We start from the raw sequence: 23,637 nt of genomic DNA, 5'->3' as shown, positions 1-23,637 counted from the left end.
AAAATATTAAAATGTATGAAATCGTACAGTATTAGGCTACTTTCACACTAGCGTCGGATTCGGCCCGTCACAATGCGTCGGACCGAGATTCCAACGCTAGCGTTTGATGCGCTGCACAACCGAGGCAGCGGATGCATTTCTCCGGTGCATCCGCTGCCCCATTGTGAGGTGCGGGGAGTTGGGGGTGGAGTTCCGGCCGCGCATGCGCGGTCGGAAAAAGCGGTCCGTCGGCTGCAAAAAACGTTACATTTAACGTTTTTTGCTCCCGGCGGTCCGCCAAAACACGGCGCAACCGTCGCACGACGGTTGCGACGTGTGTCAATACATCGCAATGCGTCAGTAATGTTACTCTATGGGGCAAAAACGCATCCTGCAAACAACTTTGCAGGATGCGTTTTTTCCCCTAAACGACGCATTGTGACGTATTGAAAACAACGCTAGTGTGAAAGTAGCCTTAGAGAACCAGTAAGTTATGTTAAGGTACAAAGTTTATGTATGTAATGCATAAGGTATAAATCGGATACTGTAATTCTGTACCTTACAGTTGTATCTTCTAAAGAGATTGGATTAAAAATAATATTCTTACCAAGATATGCTTTGTTGGAAGAATAAGGATTTGATCTGTCTCTAAAGCAGTTTCAGCAAGGGTGTGATTAGAAATAATAATAAGGCCTCAAAGAAAAAGTTCTAATTGAGCAGCTCCCCCTAAAAAAATTAAAAATAAATATATATATATATATATATATTGTAGGGATTTCACTCACTCAGGTGCAACGGCTGATACTCAGGAGGCACGTTCCTTTAAAAGTTCACAGGGTTTATTGCTTCATAAACCACATGGCAAAGAATAACCGAAAACAAATAGCCTGTGGCTCAGGAAAGAAAAGCAAGTGTCCAGTCTGTCAGGCTCAGTCCTGGAGCCTTAACACACTCAGGAGGGTTTCACCTCCACACATATCTACTGTGTAAAGCATTAGCCTGTCTTATATAGAGCTAACCACACCCAGTATCCCATCACATGATTAGACATGTGGTCTGACAACACCACAGGTCCTGAAACACATATATAGATGGTTATGTGAAATAAAGAAAACACTCCGGGCTACATCACAGCGACACGCCACCTATGTGACACATACCTCCCGTCGACTACACACCCTTTAGCCATGCTACTATATATATATAGATATATATATATATATATATATATATATATATATATATAGGCCCAGTCAAGATACAAAGGCACAGTAGGAAATAGAAATATTACCCAACAATTAACCCCATGAGATGGACATGTATTATGTCACTTAACAGTAATTGTTCCTCTACATACCCAAGTGTACAGTGTCCACCCTTTCAATATGATGCCTCCTGTCACCTCACCCCAAGGTTTGATGGTGTCTCAGGCCCTGCACAGTATGATGCTTACAAAGCATCCCACAAAGTATGACACCCCCCAGCCCTCAATGCAGTATGAAGACCCCACTGTTCCCATATAGTATGATTGCTCCCACAGTCCCTGTTGCACCATTGTATCCCACTCTATCAGCACACTGCGGTTGCAGATGCCATTAAAGTGAAATGTTGGGTGCGCCCCCCACCTTGCAGGCCCAATAGCGGTCACATGATGTTCTGCCTCTACTAGTGGTACGCAATAGTCTCAACCATATCACAAGATATATTTCAGATCAGTGACCGGTCACCTGTATTTAACCAATAGCAAGCATTTAACGAGTTCTCCATAACTTTAACATTGATGGCCATGAAATGGTCAGTGGTGTATCAGCACTATCTTCAGGAAGTGATTTTTTTTTTAGTTGTAAGACAACATTATTTTTAGATGTGATTTGCAGATTGCCTGCTTAAGACATTATCAAATGAGATTACGTTGTTTGACAATACCGTGACTATTTCATTTTCTACTCCATTCTGAGTGATGTTCAGATTGAAATCCAAAGTCATTTAGTAAAACAGGATTTTACAGTGTCCTTACCACTTTACTTATTGTTTACTGTGCTGTTGATGTTAATATCAGCTGTGACTGGAATTGCTCTTAATCTTCACAAAGCACATTATGTTCTCAAAAGACATTAAAACTCGGGCAATCTGCTTTTTAACATTGGTGCATTGGAGCGAATGTTATTTTCTGAAAGCCATTCGGCTTACATAAGAGTACTAGAGGTCTGTGTGTATATGTACTCACAGATATTTCTCATTGTACTGGAACGATATCTTCATTTTCAGGTTCAGGTACGTTCACAACAGTTACACAATGCAAAAGGTTATTATGTGTGTATTTACGTTTTGCAACTCCGCAAAACTACTGACATTTTCAAAAATGCTTCAAAGAGTGTAAATGCCACACTGTACTCTCGTACCGTAAATTGCATACCCAGTCAGGAGTTCATTTTAAGAATAATCTAAAGAGATGTTGTGGAATTTTCTATCGTTATTTACTTGTGTGAATAAAAAGCCGTTACAACTAAGATTTGTACAACGTTGGAAAACCAGCAGAAGGTTTACATGGAATTACAGCTCCTTTCAATTGCCTTGCTGGACCCGCATATATTTTCCTAATGTGTTTCCATAGTCAATATTTTGAACTTTACGCAGGGAACCTATAAATAACAGTGAGAACCAAGGAACAGAATGGGCATAGCCTGAGTATCACCGCCCGTGGATCTCCAACTAGAAGAAAATTATCACTACTTAACATATCCACAACATATCCACAACTCCAGAGCTGTACACAGATCATGTTCTCTGTCACGACACAGCTCTCGGGTGACCCAGGACCAGGGGCTTCTTCCCTGTCTCTAACACTAGAGGGTGCCCTAGCTCACCCTACTCCCGGGGACACTTCTAAAGGTGAAGATACCAGGGCCTCCACCCTTGCCTTATTTCCTGAGTTTTCCCTCCGTCTGTTCTTTTTCCTGACCCAGGGAAGAGGGGTGCTACTGTGCACCATAGTACACTAACCCGACAAACAAGGCAACACAAACAAGGGTTAACAGAAAACTCCAGGCATACAAATATTCACTTACATATAACAGAGGAATGCACTGAGACATGGAGGTAGGGGAATAAACCAAAATAGAGAAGGATAGGGAATTACCACACTTACAAACCGAACAACAGTCACAGATAACTCCTCCTACTCTCCTTCTCATATGAACTCCTCTCCCTCCGTTAGTCATGCAGTAAATGCTTGCTTTGACAAGGATTTGTAACAGAGCCCAGATTATAAAGGGGAAAGGAGTGGCTAACCGAGCTCAGCTGTGAGAACAGGGATTTCCAACATGGCCGATTAACACCTGTTATGCCAGAAGAAATAAACACATTTAAAATGAAGGAGAAGGGTTTCTTCTCAGCATTTGAGTAGGAGCAATCAGACACTGCGGTCTTCTGGCTTCACACTGTCGCGGTAACCCCGTGACATTCTCCTTTAACATGAAAAAACTTGTTTTGCATAAGAATATGGTCATTTTAGCTGATTGCTCGACACCTAATCCTTGTAAGCAAAACTTAGTACACTGCTTGTATTGTATATTTATTTATTTGAGTTTTACATTACCATATCACTTATACTGTGCATCTGCTATATTTCTGTTTGAATATATGGGTCATTTTATGGTCATCAAATAATAGTGGCTGAATTTTTTGATGTCTTGGACACACGTTGCGCAGTTTTCATGCGTGCTTTCATGCATGCTTTGAGGATTTTCCGGTGCTGGGAGCAGCAGGCGTGTGACTGCGAGTATGTGATTTTCCTACATGTAGTCACATGCCAACTAGACCTCACTCAATACAAGTGTATTGAGCAAGGGAACAGTCTAGTCGGAATGAGGTCATAAGTATACAGATCGCATACTTGTGGTCACCTGACCACCGGGATCAGAGAAGCACAGTGCGCTATGTGAGAGTTCACAAGTCTGCGGTCATTTCGAATGGCTGCAGACTTGTAGCCTAACACCAGACAACCCCTTTATGATAAATAAAGAAGCCTGATCTGATGACGAATAAGGAAAATGAAAAGGTCTTGTTATACTGTTATTCCCATGCAGTTACAAACCGCTTGATTTTAATAATATTATGAGTAATAGTTTCTCAAATAACATTAATTTATTATCCAGAAAAGGTTACAGATACAGATTCTGCAGGACATTTTGAGTGAGTGTGCTTAACTACTTCTGGACTCCCCCATAAATTATAAATGTTTGCATGGTACGTGTTCTACTCTGCAGTGATGTTTTAAAATGCGGTCCACCCAAAAGTTTATAGTCTATGGGTGATCCAGAATTAGTTATCTATGTTTAGTGGCCGTAGGTTGATCTCATTCTAGCAGATAGGTATTCTGAAATAAATAAAGCCAAATCTTTTCAGCTGTTATATAAGTGAAATTATCAATAAATCAACTGGAAGGCAGCCAGATGTTGCAAGGAACCGTACGGATAAGGCTCTTATCTAACATTGTTTTGAAGGAAAATAAAATTGATCATAAATTGCTGGTTTCAATTTGATACTGTAAATCAATGTCAAATATCTATCCGTATGGCCATAGCCATTGCAAATCTGGACCAATTAAAGATATGTGTACATAGTGTGTACAACTAAATATGCACGGACAATCTATTGTATTGGACTGGGATTTTCATGAAAAAAACCTCTCAAATGTCCTAGAATGGTCTAACCATAAACCTTGTATTATATTTTTTATACTACTTGTCTAATTCTACTGTCGCTCACCAGCTTTTATAGATGGTGCTTTGTTGCTCTTAGCTGTATTTGAATTAATATGAAAATATTAGAATATTATCCTTTGCTTCTGTATTAGTTCAGTGGATTTGGTTGGTGTCTTTAATAAGAGAATAATTACTACGGTATGTATCACTTAACTAAATCTTCATTTACTTCAATAGATTCTGGCAACAAGAAATTCAAAAGTACAATTCAGAGAAGCACAGAGACGGGAATGGCAGCTGAAATGAGGAGTCGTATGGTGCGTCAGCCAAGCCGAGAGTCGACAGATGGAAGTATTAACAGTTACAGCTCTGAGGGAAAGTAAGTGCATGGTGGAGAAAGATTAACAACAATATGTCTACTATCACTTCACATTTCAATTTATCCATGCAAAAAAAAAGAATCGGCAGTTGTGATTCCTGGGTTTCATAAAATGGATTGACCTCACACATCATTGTCAGTGCTGTATAGATTTCAACAGATGTGAACTGAAAGAGAAAATTTCGCATCTAAAGAGTATTTCATTATATTCATGTTATTCACAGGATATTTAGGTCACCATATGAGTTGTTTTCATTTTTGAAGGACAGTAAAGCTTAGCCACATGCATCAACATTTCGTTGACTTCTGTCCCCTGTTCTTTCTATAATTCAACTGGTTGTGGTTTGGGCAGACAGCACTGGGCAAGCAGAAGTCTTGTGGGTATATGCACATGACGTATTTAAGACGCTGACTCATCAGCTATGGGTTTCCTAGGCAAAACCCCTTTAGGTAAAGCTTTCCTGGAGCATCTTCAATGGTGGTTTTGCCATAGTTTTTCCTCTGTAAGTTAAACTGTTATTGGCGAGTGGCTCTTCCTAGCAGACGCCAACCTAAGGATAAACATATTACTTTAACTGCTTCATGGTTTACAAACCCTGAAGTAGTTAAAAGATGTAACAAAAGATGGAACATGTACACAGCAATGTTGTTTTTACAGTGTTAGGCTGCCGTCACGCTAGCAGTATTTGGTCAGTATTTTACATCAGTATTTGTGACCAAAACCAGGAGTGGGTGATAAATGCAGAAGTGGTGCATAGGTTTCTATTATACTTTACCTCTAATTGTTCCACTCCTGGTTTTGGCTTACAAATACTGATGTAAAATACTGACCAAATACTGATAGTGTGATGGCAGCCTTACAATGTTGTTTTGCATTATGTTCATTTTTTGCAACCCTTCTTAGGTGGATTCCAAGCCAAATTTGCCTTAAAAAATACATTGTGTGCAGATACCCTTAAAATTGATGTTTAGGGATGAAAAAATAAATCACCTAATGGTCAGATTGTTCTACATAAAAAAGAAGACAGAAACACTTCACCAAGCCCCTACCACTCCCATTCCTAAGCTCCATGATCTGCCTATGTGATGCAATCATTAGATGCCATCACTGGGACTTGTCACTGAGCTAGCCATTCACTAGTCTGCATGCCTTTCCATCAAGTCTGATAAAAAAAAACTTCCCATTGTTTGGGAGCTAGCATGGTGTGAATGTAGCCAAAGTTTAACTTTTTGCTGGTTTTGGTTACTAAAAAAACAATCAAACATGAACCCAAGACTTAAGTGTAGACGCATTGATTAAGTCTCAGCATATATGGTAGAGTATATTTTAGGTAGAATCTGTATTCCAAACTTATCTCTAAATTCATTGCAGGATAAATTGAATGTTGTGTGTACCATCTGCACTCTGTTCCCAGTGATACCATTAAGTGCTGCAGAGTGCCAAAAGGTCCTGACCTACTGAAACGTGTCATCACCCAGTAATATACAGTAACATTAGTGGCCCATTGATTCATGGTGCTTTTCCTATAAAACCTTTAATTGCTTCTGCGGTTTCATGGAAGAGGACCTATTATTGCTTAGTGTAATCTCTAGTGTATTCTCTGTTCTCATGCATTGTAATGGCAGGGAATGAGAAATTCCCCAATTCTCGGAAGATGAGCAAGCACTATGAAGCAACATTAAAGACTGTTAGAGGATTGTATTATTCCAAAGTATGAACTTAGTCCTGGTAAAATATTGGCATGGGGCTGTGATACATAGAGCTTTATATTTGTATTTCTGAACAGTACCGCAGTGACCTAAAAACAGCAAGGAAACCACCACTTTGTACACTGTCTCATGGCCTATCTTGGGTACTGCAAGTACCCAAGTATGGTTGGGGTGGTGGGCCAGAACCACTAGAAGTCTGAAATTGATTACTTGTCCTAAGAATAGCTCTTTAATATCTTTATCCCAGGCAATCCTTTTAATAAAAGGAGTTTTTCCAGTCCCTCTGGCTGGTGACATCTAGGTGTTGTGAAGGTAACATACCCAGGAGCCCTTCAATAACTGTGAGAAAGGTGACAAAAGTGTCCACTTCATGAGTATATCAGACTCATAAACTGTGTCCAGTGTATTCTCTGATCACTTCTATTAGCCAAACAACCTTATATTTTAGACTGATTTGCTGATATAAGAACAGAACTATACCAATATAGTTAGTATACCCATATAGTATACTGTCTTTACATAAAGCAGCTGAATATGATGACAGATTCACTCTAATTTCACTGAGTTTTAATACATTAAATCTGATGAAACGTAGTACGAACATAAAGGAGTTTAAATGTTTCCAACCTGATACGAGATCTTTATATATATTTTGTTTCCAGCTTAATATTTCCAGGAGTAAGATTGGGAATAGACAGTCAGTTCAGCGACTTCTTGGATGGACTTGGCCCTGCTCAACTTGTTGGTCGACAGACATTGGCAACACCTGCAATGGGTAAGAATAGTATCAAGAAAAGACTATTGTGCCCAAATATGAATGCTGTGGACATCTTATTTAAATGACAGAAATATATAATGTTTAACCCCTTTACCCCCAAGGGTGGTTTGCACGTCAATGACCAGGCCAATTTTTACAATTCTGACCACTGTCCCTTTATGAGGTTATAACTCCGAAACGCTTCAACGGATCCTGGTGATTCTGACATTGTTTTCTCGTGGCATATTGTACTTCATGATAGTGGTAAAATTTCTTTGATAGTACCTGCGTTTATTTGTGAAAAAAACGGAAATTTGGCGAAAATTTTGAAAATTTCAAACTTTGAATTTTTATGCAATTAAATCACAGAGATATGTCACACAAAATACTTAATAAGTAACATTTCCCACATGTCTCCTTTACATCAGCATAATTTTGGAACCAATTTTTTTTTTGTTAGGGAGTTATAAGGGTTAAAAGTTGACCAGCAATTTCTCATTTTTACAACACCATTTTTTTTTAGGGACCACGTCTCATTTGAAGTAATTTTGAGGGGTCTATATGATAGAAAATGCCCAAGTGTGACACCATTCTAAAAACTGCACCCCTCAAGGTGCTCAAAACCACATTCAAGAAGTTTATTAACCCTTCAGGTGTTTAATAGGAATTTTTGGAATGTTTAAATAAAAATGAACATTTAACTTTTTTACACAAAAAATTTAATTCAGCTCCAATTTGTTTTATTTTACCAAGGGTAACAGGAGAAATTGGACCCAAAAAGTTGTTGTCCAATTTGTCCTGAGTACGCTGATACCCCATATGTGGCAGTAAACCACTGTTTGGGCGCATGGGAGAGCTCGGAAGGGAAGGAGCGCTATTTGACTTTTCAATGCAAAATTGACAGGAATTGAGATGGGACGCCATGTTGCGTTTGGAGAGCCACTGATGTGCCTAAACATTGAAACCCCCCACAAGTGACACCATTTTGGAAAGTAGACCCCCTAAGGAACTTATCTGGATGTGTGGTGAGCACTTTGACCCACCAAGTGCTTCACAGAAGTTTATAATGCAGAACCGTAAAAATAAAAAATCATATTTTTTCACAAAAATTATATTTTTGCCCCCAATTTTTTATTTTTCCAAGGGTAAGAGAAGAAATTGGACCTCAAAAGTTGTTGTCCAATTTGTCCTGAGTACGCTGATACCCCATATGTGGCAGTAAACCACTGTTTGGGCGCATGGGAGAGCTCGGAAGGGAAGGAGCGCAGTTTGACTTTTCAATGCAAAATTGACAGAAATTGAGATGGGATGCCATGTTGCGTTTGGAGAGCCACTGATGTGCCTAAACATTGAAACCCCCCACAAGTGACACCATTTTGGAAAGTAGACCCCCTAAGGAACTTATCTAGAGGTGTGGTGAGCACTTTGACCCACCAAGTGCTTCACAGAAGTTTATAATGCAGAACCGTAAAAATAAAAAATCATATTTTTTCACAAAAATTATTTTTTAGCCCCCAGTTTTGTATTTTCCCTAGGGTAACAGGAGAAATTGGACCCCAAAAGTTGTTGTCCAATTTGTCCTGAGTACGCTGATACCCCATATGTGGGGGGGAACCACCGTTTGGGCGCATGGGAGGGCTCGGAAGGGAAGGAGCGCCATTTGGAATGCAGACTTAGATGGAATGGTCTGCAGGCGTCACATTGCGTTTGCAGAGCCCCTAATGTACCTAAACAGTAGAAACCCCCCACAAGTGACACCATTTTGGAAAGTAGACCCCTCAATGAACTTATCTAGATGTGTTGTGAGAACTTTGAACCCCCAAGTGTTTCACTACAGTTTATAACGCAGAGCCGTGAAAATAAAAAATCTTTTTGTTTTCCCACAAAAATTATTTTTTAGCCCCCAGTTTTGTATTTTCCCAAGGGTAACAGGAGAAATTGGTCCACAAAAGTTGTTGTCCAATTTGTCCTGAGTACGCTGATACCCCATATGTTGGGGTAAACCCCTGTTTGGGCACACAGGAGAGCTCGGAAGGGAAGGAGCACTGTTTTACTTTTTCAACGCAGAATTGGCTGGAATTGAGATCGGACGCCATGTCGTGTTTGGAGAGCCCCTGATGTGCCGAAACAGTGGAAACCCCCCAATTATAACTGAAACCCTAATCTAAACACACCCCTAACCCTAATTCCAACGGTAACCCTAACCACACCTCTAACCCTGACACACCCCTAACCCTAATCCCAACCCTATTCCCAACTGTAAATGTAATCTAAACCCTAACCCTAACTTTAGCCCCAACCCTAACTGTAGCCCCAACCCTAACCCTAACCCTAGCCCTAACCCTAGCCCTAACCCTAGCCCTAACCCTAACCCTAGCCCTAACCCTAGCCCTAACCCTAGCCCTAACCCTAGCCCTAACCCTAGCCCTAACCCTAGCCCTAACCCTAGCCCTAACCCTAACCCTAGCCCTAGCCCTAACCCTAGCCCTAACCCTAGCCCTAACCCTAGCCCTAGCCCTAACCCTAGCCCTAACCCTAGCCCTAATGGGAAAATGGAAATAAATACATTTTTTTTTATTTTTCCCTAACTAAGGGGGTGATGAAGGGGGGTTTGATTTACTTTTATAGCGAGTTTTTTAGCGGATTTTTATGATTGGCAGCCGTCACACACTGAAAGACCCTTTTTATTGCAAAAAATATTTTTTGCAATACCACATTTTGAGAGCTATAATTTTTCCATATTTTGGTCCACAGAGTCATGTGAGGTCTTGTTTTTTGCGGGACGAGTTGACGTTTTTATTGAAAACATTTTTGGGCACGTGACATTTTTTGATCGCTTTTTATTCCGATTTTTGTGAGGAAGAATGACCAAAAGCTCGCTATTCATGAATTTCTATTGGGGGAGGCGTTTATACCGTTCCGCGTTTGGTAAAATTGATAAATCAGTTTTATTCTTCGGGTCAGTACAATTACAGCGACACCTCATTTATATCATTTTTTTATGGTTTGGCGCTTTTATACGATAAAAACTATTTTACAGAAAAAATAATTATTTTTGCATCGCTTTATTCTCAGGACTATAACTTTTTTATTTTTTTGCTGATGATGCTGTATGGCGGCTCTTTTTTTGCGGGACAATATGACGCTTTCAGCGGTACCATGGTTATTTATATCTGTCCTTTTGATCGCGTGTTATTCCACTTTTTGTTCGGCGGTATGATAATAAAGCGTTGTTTTTTGCCTCGTTTTTTTTTTTTTTTCTTACGGTGTTTACTGAAGGGGTTAACTAGTGGGACAGTTTTATAGGTCGGGTCGTTACGGACGCGGCGATACTAAATATGTGTACTTTTATTGGTTTTTTTTTTTTATTTAGATGAAGAAATGTATTTATGGGAATAATATTTTTTTTTTTTCTTCATTATTTTGGAATTTTTTTTTTATTTTTTTTACACATTTGGAAAATTTTTTTTTTACTTTTTTACTTTGTCCCAGGGGGGGACATCACAGATCAGTGATCTGACAGTTTGCACAGCACTCTGTCAGATCACTGATCTGACTTACAGTGCTGCAGGCGTCACAGTGCCTGCTCTGAGCAGGCTCTGTGAAGCCACCTCCCTCCCTGCAGGACCCGGATCCGCGGCCATCTTGGATCCGGGGCTGGAGGGAGCAGGGAGGGAGGTGAGACCCTCGCAGCAACGCGATCACATCGCGTTGCTCCGGGGGTCTCAGGGAAGCCCGCAGGGAGCCCCCTCCCTGCGCGGTGCTTCCCTGCACCGCCGGCACATCGCGATCATCTTTGATCGCGGTGTGCCAGGGGTTAATGTGCCGGGGGCGGTCCGTGACCGCTCCTGGCACATAGTGCCGGATGTCAGCTGCGATAAGCAGCTGACATCCGGCCGCGATCGGCCGCGCTCCCCCCGTGAGCGCGGCCGATCGGCTATGACGTACTATCCCGTCCAGGGTCAGATAAGCCCAGGGCACCTCGACGGGATAGTACGTCTAAGGTCACAGAGGGGTTAATAACATCTTATGCTGTATTTTAGACTTGCATTAGTTGACCTGGTTCAGATGATTACAGAATCAGAAAACAGTTTACTTTAGCAACCAGTGATGTACAGGTGTTTCTCACAAAATTAGAATATCATCAAAAAGTTAATTTATTTCAGTTCTTCAATACAAAAAGTGAAACTCATATATTATAGAGAGTCATTCCAAACATAGTGATCAAGTGTTTATTTCTGTTAATGTTGATGATTATGGCTATCAATGTCTGATTGGTTGGCATCCCCATCAATCAGCTGTTCTCAGTGTCGGTGACAGCCACCGCCAGTTGGGACTACTCAGTTGTGGAGTTGCTCCGTCTTCTGATAGTGGCGACCCATAGGTACTACACATCCGCCTCCTACTGATTTGAATAGGAGGCGGATGTGCAATACCCAGCCATGGCCACTATCAGAAGACAGAGCAGTTCCATAATTGAGTATTCTGGGCGATGGCCACCGAGACGGAGAACAGCTGATTGACCGGGGTTTCGGACCCCAACCAATCAGACATTGATGACCTATGCTAAGGCCATCAATGATTTACTGATATGAAGCTTAATGTTCCTGTCAAAAAGTTGGTGGCTACACCAATCTTCTGGTACTCTTCGTATCTTGGTAAGCAGGGTGTTATAATGGAATTTTTTACATAATTGTAAACATTTTTTCAGACAAGCCCAGCATTATGTCCAAACTTCAAGCACTTGTAACATATGGGCACTGAACATTCTGCTGACTTTTCTGGCCGCAAAAAGTATAATTACACATTAACTGTTTCATTTTAGAAATGAGGAGATCATTGTGGCCAAGAGATGCAGCATTTTCAAGGCAAGGACTGGGCATATATAATAGTACCAAAATACTTGAAATCACTTCAGCTTTCAAATATAAAATCTTTAGATTTTTATGAGAATGGTGAAATAGACTTGACCATAAAATAAACTACTTTCAATAACAAGGCGGAAATCTCAGGAGAAATCTACTATCTTTATGCTGCAGAATTTAGCAAACTTTTGGTATACAAAAACAACAGAACTACAGCATGTTGTAAAACATCATCACAAGCCACTTCCATTGACCTCCGTGGGCTTATGCAGTGTACTGGCCTCCACTTCACTTGCACAATGTGCATGTATGGAATACCACTTTAGGTGGCTAGTGATGATATACCTCATCTGTGGGCCATCAATCAATCCAGGAGAACTGTCATTCAGCTTGACTCTTCCAAAGAGTGGCTCCACCTGTCCGAGTGACTTCTCGCTGCTGTTTTTAATACAGCGATCAGCTATATTCCACCCAATGCTGTTAACCTGTCATTGGTTTAAATAATAGTTTGGTTGTGGTTGCCAGCTAGAGTTGATTTGAATTACTTGCGGGACCCAAACCATTTTCCACATCAGTTCAATAATCTATAAATGCTGGACTGGGGTTCTGAGAACCACCTCCTACCTGATGGCATCTGCAGGTCTTCTTTTGATTACTTTGCCAGCACAGTGTTCTGTGTTAGGTGTGCTTAGAAATAGAAGTTTTCTAGAAGTGAAAAAATGTTCAGGTTTTCTACACAGTTGGATATTACTGGTCTCCGCTTTAGGATTATATGGCTTAAGTTTAAAATTACATACATTTGTTAAAACATTTATCTTAGATGTTGCCCCAAGCCCAGCATTCTTCGGGTTGGAGTAAAACTCATTCACAGTAACATTAGTTTGCTAGCCTAGGAACTTATTACATTGCTTTAGTCTCAAGCTGCATAAAAATGTTTTGTCTGACTTATATTTATGGGTTTTGTCTCCCAAGTGTTGGTATAATCCTGTAAATATTAGTTCAGTAAAAATGGTTGTGTGTAAGAGTATATTAACCAGTAGCAGAGTTGTCCAACCACATTTTTCAACTGTCCTCTGTTTATCTGATTGTAGGAGCATGGAGAAATGGAGAGCAGACATAGCACCACAATGCCCACTTGTGGTTTTAATTTCCATATTATTAAATCAGGTGAAGATATCTAGGTTCCTGCACCCTCTTTTCCTGAAATAGTAATTTTCAATAGGTAATAGTAAGCAATGGGTATGATAGAAAACCACTAACAAAATTAATAATATGGCAGCAATAAGTGGAAAGTAATAAAACTTGACTTTTAATCAAAAAGCCAATAAAACCTGTAAGGATTTCACTCACTCAGCTGCGACGGCTGACACTCAGGAGACGTGTTCCTTTAAAGTTCACTGGGTTTATTGCTTCATAAACCATGTGGCAAATAACAGAAAGCAAAATAGGCCTTTGGTTCAGGCAAAGAAAAGCAAGTGTCCAGTCCATCTGGCTCAGTCCTGAAGCCGTAACACACTCAGGAGGGTTTCACCTCCACACATATCTCCTGTGTAAAGGATTAGCCAGTCTTATAAAGAGCTAACCCCACCCAGCAACCCATCACATGATTAGCCATGTGGTCTGACATTACCACAGGTCCTGAAACACATATACAAGATTATGTGCAAGAAAGGAATACTCCGGGCTACATTACAGCAACCAGGCACTTATGTGGCACATACCTCCCATCGACTACAAACCCTTTAGCCATGCTACATACCTCCCCCCTCTGCCTAAAGCCGTGGGGCTTGGCACTTTCCCCCACTAAACAAGGGATTCTCGATAGGGCATCCGCATTACCGTGCAGCTTTCCGGCCCTATGTTCCACATGGAAACTGAAGTCCTGCAGGGCTAAGAACCAACGGGTGACTCTAGCATTTCTTCCTTTCGTTTCTCTCATCCACCTAAGCGGGGCATGGTCAGATACCAGTCTAAATTTACGTCCCAGCAGATAGTACCGCAATGTGTCCACTGCCCATTTTATGGCCAAGCACTCCTTCTCAACGACTGAGTAGTTCTTTTCAGATGAGGACAGCTTCCTACTCAGATAGAGAACAGGATGCTCCTCCCCATGTAGTTCTTGGGAAAGGACTGCTCCCACCCCAACATCTGAGGCATCTGTCTGAAGAATAAACTCTTTCTTGAAGTTTGGGGCCATCAGAACGGGTTGCTTACACAAAGCGTTTTTCATTTCTTGGAAGGCTGACTCTGTTTCTTCGGACCACTTAACCATTACTGATTTTGTCCCTTTTAGCAGGTCAGTCAGAGGCGCAGCCATCGTGGCGAAGTTTGGGATGAACCTCCTGTAATATCCCACGATTCCCAGGAAGGCTTTAACTTGTTTCTTGGAAACTGGTTTTGGCCATGTTTGGATTGCCTCCACTTTATTGATTTGGGGTTTTATTTCTCCATGACCCACTATGTATCCAAGGTACTTAGCTTCTTCTTTACCCAAGGCGCACTTCTTCGGGTTTATAGTAAATCCGGCCTCTCTTATAGCATCCAACACCGCTTGGACTTTCTCCAGATGACTCTCCCAGTCCGGGCTAAAGATGATGATATCATCTAGGTACGCAGCAGCGTAGGCCTTATGGGGTGCAAGGACTCTATCCATAGCCCTCTGGAAGGTCGCCGGAGCTCCCTGTAGGCCAAACGGCATCCGGGCATATTGGAAGCATCCATCAGGTGTCGAAAAGGCCGTCTTCTCCTTGGCTTCCTGTGCCATGGGGATCTGCCAATACCCCTTTGTCAAATCCAAGGTGGATATATATCTGGCGTGCCCAAGCCTTTCGATGAGCTCATCAATACGGGGCATGGGATAAGCGTCGAACTTGGAGACTTCATTCAACTTCCGATAGTCGTTGCAAAACCTCCACTCTCCATCAGGTTTTGGGACCAGGACAATTGGGCTCGACCAACCGCTCTTGGATTCCTCAATGACCCCAAGCCTCAACATACGCTCCACTTCCTTGGAGATAACTTCTCGACGAGCCTCAGGAATACGATAAGGTTTCACATTCACCCGCACATGTGGCTCTGTTAGGACCTCGTGCTCTATGACCTTCGTGTATCCTGGCAATTCTGAAAACAGGTCCCTGTTTTTCTGGAGTAACTCCCGGCACTGCTGTTTCTGGGTCTTTGATAGCGTCTCTGCTATAGTAACCGCTCCAACCTCACCTTCTGGGTTGCTTAACAATGACGGAGTTGCTGTCGGCTCTCTATCTTGCCATGGCTTGATGAGGTTGACATGGTAAACTTGGAATGGTTTCCGTCTTCCTGGTTGGTGAATTTTATAATTTACCTCACCAAGTTTCTCGACAACCTCATATGGCCCTTGCCATTTGGCCAAGAACTTGCTTTCCACCGTTGGAACTAACATAAGAACTCGGTCTCCCGGATTGAACTGCCTCACTCTTGCAGACCGGTTGTAGACCCTGGCTTGAGCTTCTTGTGCTTGGAGAAGGTGTTCTTTCATGATAGGCATCACCTTTGCAATCCTCTGCTGCATCAGGGCCACATGCTCAATGACGCTTCTGTGGGGTGTGACTTCGGCCTCCCAGGTTTCCTTGGCTATATCCAGGAGTCCTCGTGGATGTCGGCCATATAGAAGCTCAAACGGTGAGAACCCTGTGGAGGCCTGTGGAACTTCACGAATGGAAAACATCAGATAGGGTAAGAGACAATCCCAGTCTCTACCGTCTTTCTCTATAGCTTTTCTCAGCATTCTCTTTAGTGTCTTGTTAAACCTCTCAACAAGGCCATCTGACTGGGGATGGTACACCTAGGTCCTCAACTGGGAGATCTTCAGGGCTTTGCATAACTCCCTCATCACCTTGCTCATGAAAGGTGTACCCTGGTCAGTCAGGATCTCCTTTGGCAGACCTGTCCGGGAAAAGACATGGACCAACTCGCGGGCTATGCTTTTTGAGGAAGAATTTCTCAAGGGAATTGCCTCAGGATAGCGTGTGGCATAGTCCAGGATGACTAATATATACTGATGGCCCCGAGCTGATTTAACTAAGGGACCAACCAAGTCCATGGCAATTCTCTCGAACGGTACCTCAATAATGGGCAGTGGCACAAGGGGGTTCCGGAAATGAGGAGTAGGAGCAGTTAGCTGACATGTAGGGCAGGACCTGCAATAGTTTACTATTTCCCGGTGACACCCAGGCCAATAGAACCTCTGCACAACCCGTTCCTGCATTTTTTCCACCCCCAGGTGTCCACCCAAGATGTGTGAATGGGCCATGTCCAACACTTTCCGTCTATACGGACCCGGCACTATCAACTGCTCTACCAACTCCTCCCGTATTTTCGTGACACGGTACAACAACTCCCCCCTCAACAGAAAATGGGGAAATCTTGTGTCTGCCCCCGGCTCCTGTACCACCCCGTCAATAACTGTGACATTATTAAAGGCTTCCCTCAGAGTGGGGTCCCTATGTTGGGCAGTCCCAAAATTTTCACCGGTAACTTCTAACTCCAGAATGTCAGATGTAGGGGATACTTCCTCCTCATCCCCAACCAGAACACAAAAAGGAAAACTGTCTGCCTCTGGGTGTGGCGATACCCTTCCAGGGTTCACTGGTTCCCTGCCAGGCAGCTCAGAACCATTTCCCCACAAATCCCAAAACAAACAGAAATCCCGGCCAATAATTATAGGGTGCAACAAGTCCTGAACCACGCCGACTATGTGGGACTCAGTGCCACATGCCGTTTCAATGTCCACCCTGGCCATAGGGTAGTCCTTTGCATCACCATGTATGCACCGCACTCCGACCTTCTTTCCTGGGAGCAGGTGGAGAGGAAAAGTGGCCCTCACCAGGGTCACTAGGCTCCCCGAGTCTAATAGTGCCGTTACTGCTCGACCGTTCACCTTTACGGGACACGCTTGAGGTCCCTCGTTGGATGGAGAGTTCACACTACAGGCTGGATACGCATAGTATGAACAACGGCGTCCCATGCTGCAGTCCATCTGCTCAGTGGTTTGGGAACAACGGGCAGCTATATGTCCTGGCTTGTGGCACCTCCAACAAATAATATCACCCGTGGGGACCTTGGGCACCATCTCCCCCGCCCTTTGTGACCTTGGACGCACCACCCCTTTTTGGGACTCAGCTGCCTTCTGGGACCCCCAGTACGGCATGGGCTGCCTCCCGAAGGAGCCTTCCAACCCTTGGTATCTCTCAACCAGTCCGATCAGCTCGTCGGCATTCTGGGGATCACCCTGGGCAACCCAAGACTGTATAGGCCTCGGGAGGGAATGGACAAACCGATCCATCATCACCCGTTCTACCATCTGTGCAGGCGCAGAGGATTCTGGCTGTAGCCATTTCTGGACCAGGTGCAACAGATCAAACATTTGGGAACGAGGTGGTTTGTCCCGGTGATAGCCCCAGGAGTGAACTCGCTGTGCCCTGACAGTCAGTGTCACCCCCAAACGTGCGAGAATCTCGGCTTTCAATTTGTGATACTCTTTGGCATCCTGCAAGGTCAAATCATAGTACGCCTTCTGGGGTTCTCCCGTCAGATATGGCGCAAGTACCTCTGCCCACTGCTCTGGCGGAAGTTTTTCCCTCTCAGCGACCCTCTCAAACACCGTCAGGAAGGCCTCAACATCATCCCCGGGAGTCATTTTCTGCAATGCGCGTCTTACCGTCTTCCGGACGTGGGTGTCATCAGCCAAACCTGGGGTTGGGGCGCTCGCCTTGCCCTGGATGGCGGTTGCCAGAAGCTGCATCTGCTGCTGATGCTCCTGCTGGCTCTGCTGCATCTGCTGCCGTTGCTCCTGCTGGTTTTGCTGCATCTGCTGCCGTTGCTCCTGCTGGCTCTGTTGTATCTGCTGCTGGCTCTGTTGTATCTGCTGCATCAACAGCCTGTTGGTCTCTTGCTGCCTTTGCTCCTGCTGGCTCTGCCTTTTCTCCTGCTGTGACTGCATCTGGACCAAGTGTTTCAGCAGGTCCTCCATTTTCTCCGGCAATGCTTGCTGGCTTGCAACAGCCTTGACCCAGGACATTCAAAAATAAACTCACGTCTCTGCTGGGAACGCTGCTCGCACGTCTACCACCAATTGTAAGGATTTCACTCACTCAGCTGCGACGGCTGACACTCAGGAGACGTGTTCCTTTAAAGTTCACTGGGTTTATTGCTTCATAAACCATGTGGCAAATAACAGAAAGCAAAATGGGCCTTTGGTTCAGGCAAAGAAAAGCAAGTGTCCAGTCCATCCGGCTCAGTCCTGAAGCCGTAACACACTCAGGAGGGTTTCACCTCCACACATATCTCCTGTGTAAAGGATTAGCCAGTCTTATAAAGAGCTAACCCCACCCAGTAACCCATCACATGATTAGCCATGTGGTCTGACATTACCACAGGTCCTGAAACACATATACAAGATTATGTGCAAGAAAGGAATACTCCGGGCTACATTACAGCAACCAGGCACTTATGTGGCACATACCTCCCATCGACTACAAACCCTTTAGCCATGCTACAAACCATAGACAAATATAGTCCAAATGGACCAAAAGTGCAGAATTTAGTGCAACACATAAACAGCAACAATTCAATTCGTAATTCCATGTAATATCATCAGTACTGACCATCATATATGACAATAAGTCCTGGCAGCATCCAATTAATGACACCATGCAGGCAATGTAATAGCAGACCTGAGTACAAATGTCAGACAATAATGTCGGAATTCCATTGCTGATAATCACAGCAGACAATAAACAGTCTGACCTGATGGTTATGCATATGGGCCAGTTAATCAATGAGCGCATGTATCAAAGACACAATATGTAACACTCTCACCCTATCAGAGGACGTATCATGTCACAGTGATCCATTGGGGATAAGTTATAAGGCAAGGTGCGCTGCTCCCAACGGGTTTCCTTTATAAAATTCTTCAGGGGAGTCTATAGCATAAAGGTGGGGTCTCCCACCATGACGGCACCACAAGATCACTGTTCTCTGATCCTCAGACCACTGTGCGGTGTGATAAGGTGTCATGCTTTCTTCAGTAAAACACCGTGAATTAAATCATATGTGCTGGCAACACTTCTGCTCGGCAGAACGCAGCGCTCTGTCCTTAACCGCAGCACCTAACCTGAATTCTAGCATGCATACAACACGCGTTGGTAGGTGGCGCTACATTGACGTGTATTGTGCACTCATAATGCAGGGGGTGGGACATAAAAAAGAGAGATACTCCCCTCCTCACTCTGACCCTATAAGGCCCTTAACTACAAAAACAAGTGTATGAAAGTTGTTTGTTTAGCACATTCGGGGTGACAGTGTTCTACCGAAAGATCCATCGGGACTCTTTTTGCAGGATTTTGCAATCAGAATCACCTCCCCTATGTGGTGTCTTCATTTGATCTATCACCACAAAACTAACTGCACTCTGATTGCCTAGGTGAAGATTATTAATGTGTCTCTCCAGTGGAGTGTCTCTCCGGTTAGTGATGTCCCTGAGATGCTCTCCCATCGTTCTTCTAAATTCTCTTTTAGTTTTACCAATGTATTCAATCCCACATCGGCAATTGATTTTGTAGGTGATCTGTTATGACCTGGTGGTCAGGACAATAATGGACCTGGTGGTTAAGAGCACACGGAATGACCTGATAGTTACTGATAATAAAGGACGAGCTCTGGGACGTGGGAACTCTGCTGACCGCAATCCCTAATCCTATCAAAACACACTAGAAATGGCCGTGGATTGCTCCTAACGCTCCCTATGCAACTCGGCACCGCCTAAGGAACTAGCTAGCCCTGAAGATAGAAAAATAAAGCCTACCTTGCCTCAGAGAAATTCCCCAAAGGAAAAGGCAGCCCCCCACATATAATGACTGTGAGTAAAGATGAAAATACAAACACAGAGATGAAATAGATTTAGCAAAGTGAGGCCCAACTTACTGAACAGACCGAGGATAGGAAAGGTTGCTTTGCGGTGAGCACAAAAACCTACAAAAAGACCACGCAGAGGGCGCAAAAAGACCCTCCGCACCGACTCACGGTGCGGAGGCGCTCCCTCTGCGTCCCAGAGCTTCCAGCAAGCAAGACAACAATAAAAATAGCAAGCTGGACAGAAAAATAGCAAACCAAAGAAATACAAGCAGGAACTTAGCTTCTGCTGGGAAGACAGGTCACAAGAACGATCCAGGAGTGAACTAGACCAATACTGGAACATTGACAGGTGGCATGGAGCAAAGATCTAAGTGGAGTTAAATAGAGCAGCCAGCTAACGAATTAACCTCGTCACCTGTGGAAGGAAACTCAGAAACACCCACCAGAGGAAGTCCATGGACAGAACCATCCGAAGTACCATTCATGACCACAGGAGAGACCCGACAACAGAATTCACAACAGTATCCCCCCCTTGAGGAGGGGTCACCGAACCCTCACCAGAGCCCCCAGGCCGACCAGGATGAGCCAAATGAAAGGCACGAACCAGATCGGCAGCATGAACATCAGAGGCAAAAACCCAGGAATTATCTTCCTGACCATAACCCTTCCACTTGACCAGGTACTGGAGTTTCCGTCTCGAAACACGAGAATCCAAAATCTTCTCCACCACATACTCCAACTCCCCCTCAACCAACACCGGGGCAGGAGGATCAACGGATGGAACCACAGGCGCCACGTATCTCCGCAATAACGACCTATGGAACACATTATGGATGGCAAAAGAAGCAGGAAGGGCCAAACGAAATGACACAGGATTGATAACCTCAGAAATCTTATACGTACCAATGAAACGAGGCTTAAACTTAGGAGAGGAAACCTTCATAGGAACATAATGAGACGACAACCAAACCAAATCCCCAACACGAAGTCGGGGACCCACACAGCGCCGGCGGTTAGCGAAACGTTGAGCCTTCTCCTGGGACAATGTCAAATTGTCCACCACATGAGTCCAAATCTGCTACAACCTATCCACCACATCAAAATATAGATACAAAAAGCAGAAATAGCTAATCTTAGCCAGAAGCATTCTTGTACTTGCTCCTCTATCAATAGTAACTAACCTAATACAGATTAGTGGACAAATCCATATAGCTACCAACAAAATGAGTACCAAGTACCCACAGACCACTATATCACAATACAGTAAAATCAATAAAGTTTATTGAAAACAAATTTTTTAAAAAATATACATAACACCATGTGAGTTTTATCAAAAGAGAATCAGTCAGAAATTCCATGAGCAGCGGAAATACCGCATCCAACCATGTAATGCTAAGCATTAAGATACATTGAAATCTATATTGGTATTACTCTCATTTAAATATAAGATCCCCAAAAAAACATCCTTTAAGGTAATTTCAGCGTCTATTATTCCCGGATGATGAGAATTCAATATATAGAATGAGTGGATTCATGCTTACCCATAGTCAGTGCACCGCTGTCCCGGAACGCCCCGACGCGCGTTTCGCCCGTGCTTTTTCAAGGGGAGTGTGTTCCTGCCCCCACCTTACCTCATTAAATACCCCTTGAATAGTAACACCAGCCAGTAGGATACTCGCATGCCGAGACGCTGCTGCCAGATTCCCAGCTGCATCAACTCCGGTACTCATTTCCGGCGCGCGCTAGAGGAAATCCCTCTCTGACGTCACATTGCGCGCACCGGAAGTGGATTGAGACCTTCGGTGACACAGGAAAAAGAGGCGAGCGACTGCGCATGCGCATACCGGCGCCATATTCAAGGAGCCCTTAAGGAAGATGCCATGTTTGTGTGCCCTGTGCGAAAAAGAAAGTGCGCCTGCGCATAGCGGCGCCATTCTTAAGGAGTCCATAGTATAACGCCGTCTCCCAATACCCTCGAAAGCGGAAGAAGAAAATTGTCCATCTATCTATACCGCACCGAGCAGGATTTACCCAGAATACTAAGGCCAGCTGTAAGTAGCACACAAAGAAAAGCCCCCTCCTGCCCTATTCTACCCCAGAACCCAGTCCGTATACAGAAATGGTACAAGAAGGATATCAATATATATTCTCTCATCATCCGCATAATAAGAACAAACTCAAAATAAACTATAATACAAAATAAACATTCGTAAAGAATATGTATGTGCCATGAACAATAGTGCATAAAAACATACCACATTATACAACATGTAAATACAGATTAACCGTTTCAGGAAAACCCGAAACGGTAAATAAATAATGACTCAATCCCCAGGAGATCCCTAAAGAGAGGACCATATAATAACTATGGACCTCCTCCTCTAAGAATCCATATGTGATATTAAATACTACACCTATGACATATCCCATGTTTCATCTATGTAGAACATACAATTAATATTAATATACACAAAAACAATAACAATAAAACAATAGTGAACATATACAATTCAATTACCACATGTAAATACACAAACATAAATAATAAATCACCATAAATATGAACATTATTTCGTTTATTTGTTGTTTTCCTCTATATTCCTGCTCTCAATATGCGGTCCTTCTTCTCATATATTCAACCGGGCCATATTCATCATCTATGTATAAAAGGTCCGAAAGAAAACAGACTCTCCAAGATGTAGAAAATAGGCGAGGGGGGAGGGGGAAAGTCACAAATAATTCTTCTTTAAGATGAAGATCAATCACCAAAACCTCACATTCAAGCAAGAGATGATCCTACTACTACAAATGAATAAACAAAGAACAAAAATTAAAAACACACATAGAAAAAGTTAAAAAACAGGGATTACAAAAATGGTACAAAACTAATTTTTTCGTTGAGTCCATCAGGGGACATAGTGCCCAATTCGACAATCCACTTGGATTCCGTTTGGGCCAAAATCTGTTTAATATTTCCTCCTCTAATGCCACAGTGGATCCTATCAATTCCCCTGACCCTAAATCCTCTCGGATCAGACTGATGATATAATTTAAAATGTTTCGGTATTGTTTTCAGCAATGATAGGTCATCCACCTCTTCTGCCGCAATGATGTCACGCACGTGTTCTCTGGTCCTGATACGCAGCTCACGTGATGTCAATCCAACGTAAGCCTTGTTGCAGGGACAGACGGCATGGTATATGACATACGTTGTACTACAAGAGATATAGCTGGTGACCACAAAGGAACGAGTTCCATCTACTGAGGAAAAGGAATTGCCTCTAATTATATTCCCCCTCTTACATGCCAAACAATCTCCGCACGGAAAGCATCCACATCTCTGTTTGCCGG

The 23,637-nt window shown here is 43.2% G+C and overlaps 1 protein-coding gene across 36 annotated transcripts in view; it reads left to right on the top strand.

Moving 5' to 3' along the window:
- RIMS1 (regulating synaptic membrane exocytosis 1) overlaps positions 1-23,637 on the top strand; it is a 540,636-nt gene that overhangs the window by 486,167 nt on the left and 30,832 nt on the right. For all 36 annotated transcript variants that reach the window (XM_069726596.1, XM_069726604.1, XM_069726589.1 and 33 more), the window contains 2 exons: positions 4,923-5,064; positions 7,437-7,549. In XM_069726596.1, coding sequence (XP_069582697.1) covers positions 4,923-5,064; positions 7,437-7,549 — 255 coding nt within the window. The remainder of the gene's footprint in view (positions 1-4,922; positions 5,065-7,436; positions 7,550-23,637) is intronic.

Source organism: Ranitomeya imitator, chromosome 5 (assembly GCF_032444005.1).
Source record: "Ranitomeya imitator isolate aRanImi1 chromosome 5, aRanImi1.pri, whole genome shotgun sequence".
Classification (NCBI taxonomy): Eukaryota; Metazoa; Chordata; class Amphibia; order Anura; family Dendrobatidae; genus Ranitomeya; species Ranitomeya imitator.
The sequence above is the reverse complement of the archived record's forward strand: the minus strand, read 5'-3'. Positions and strand labels throughout refer to the sequence as shown.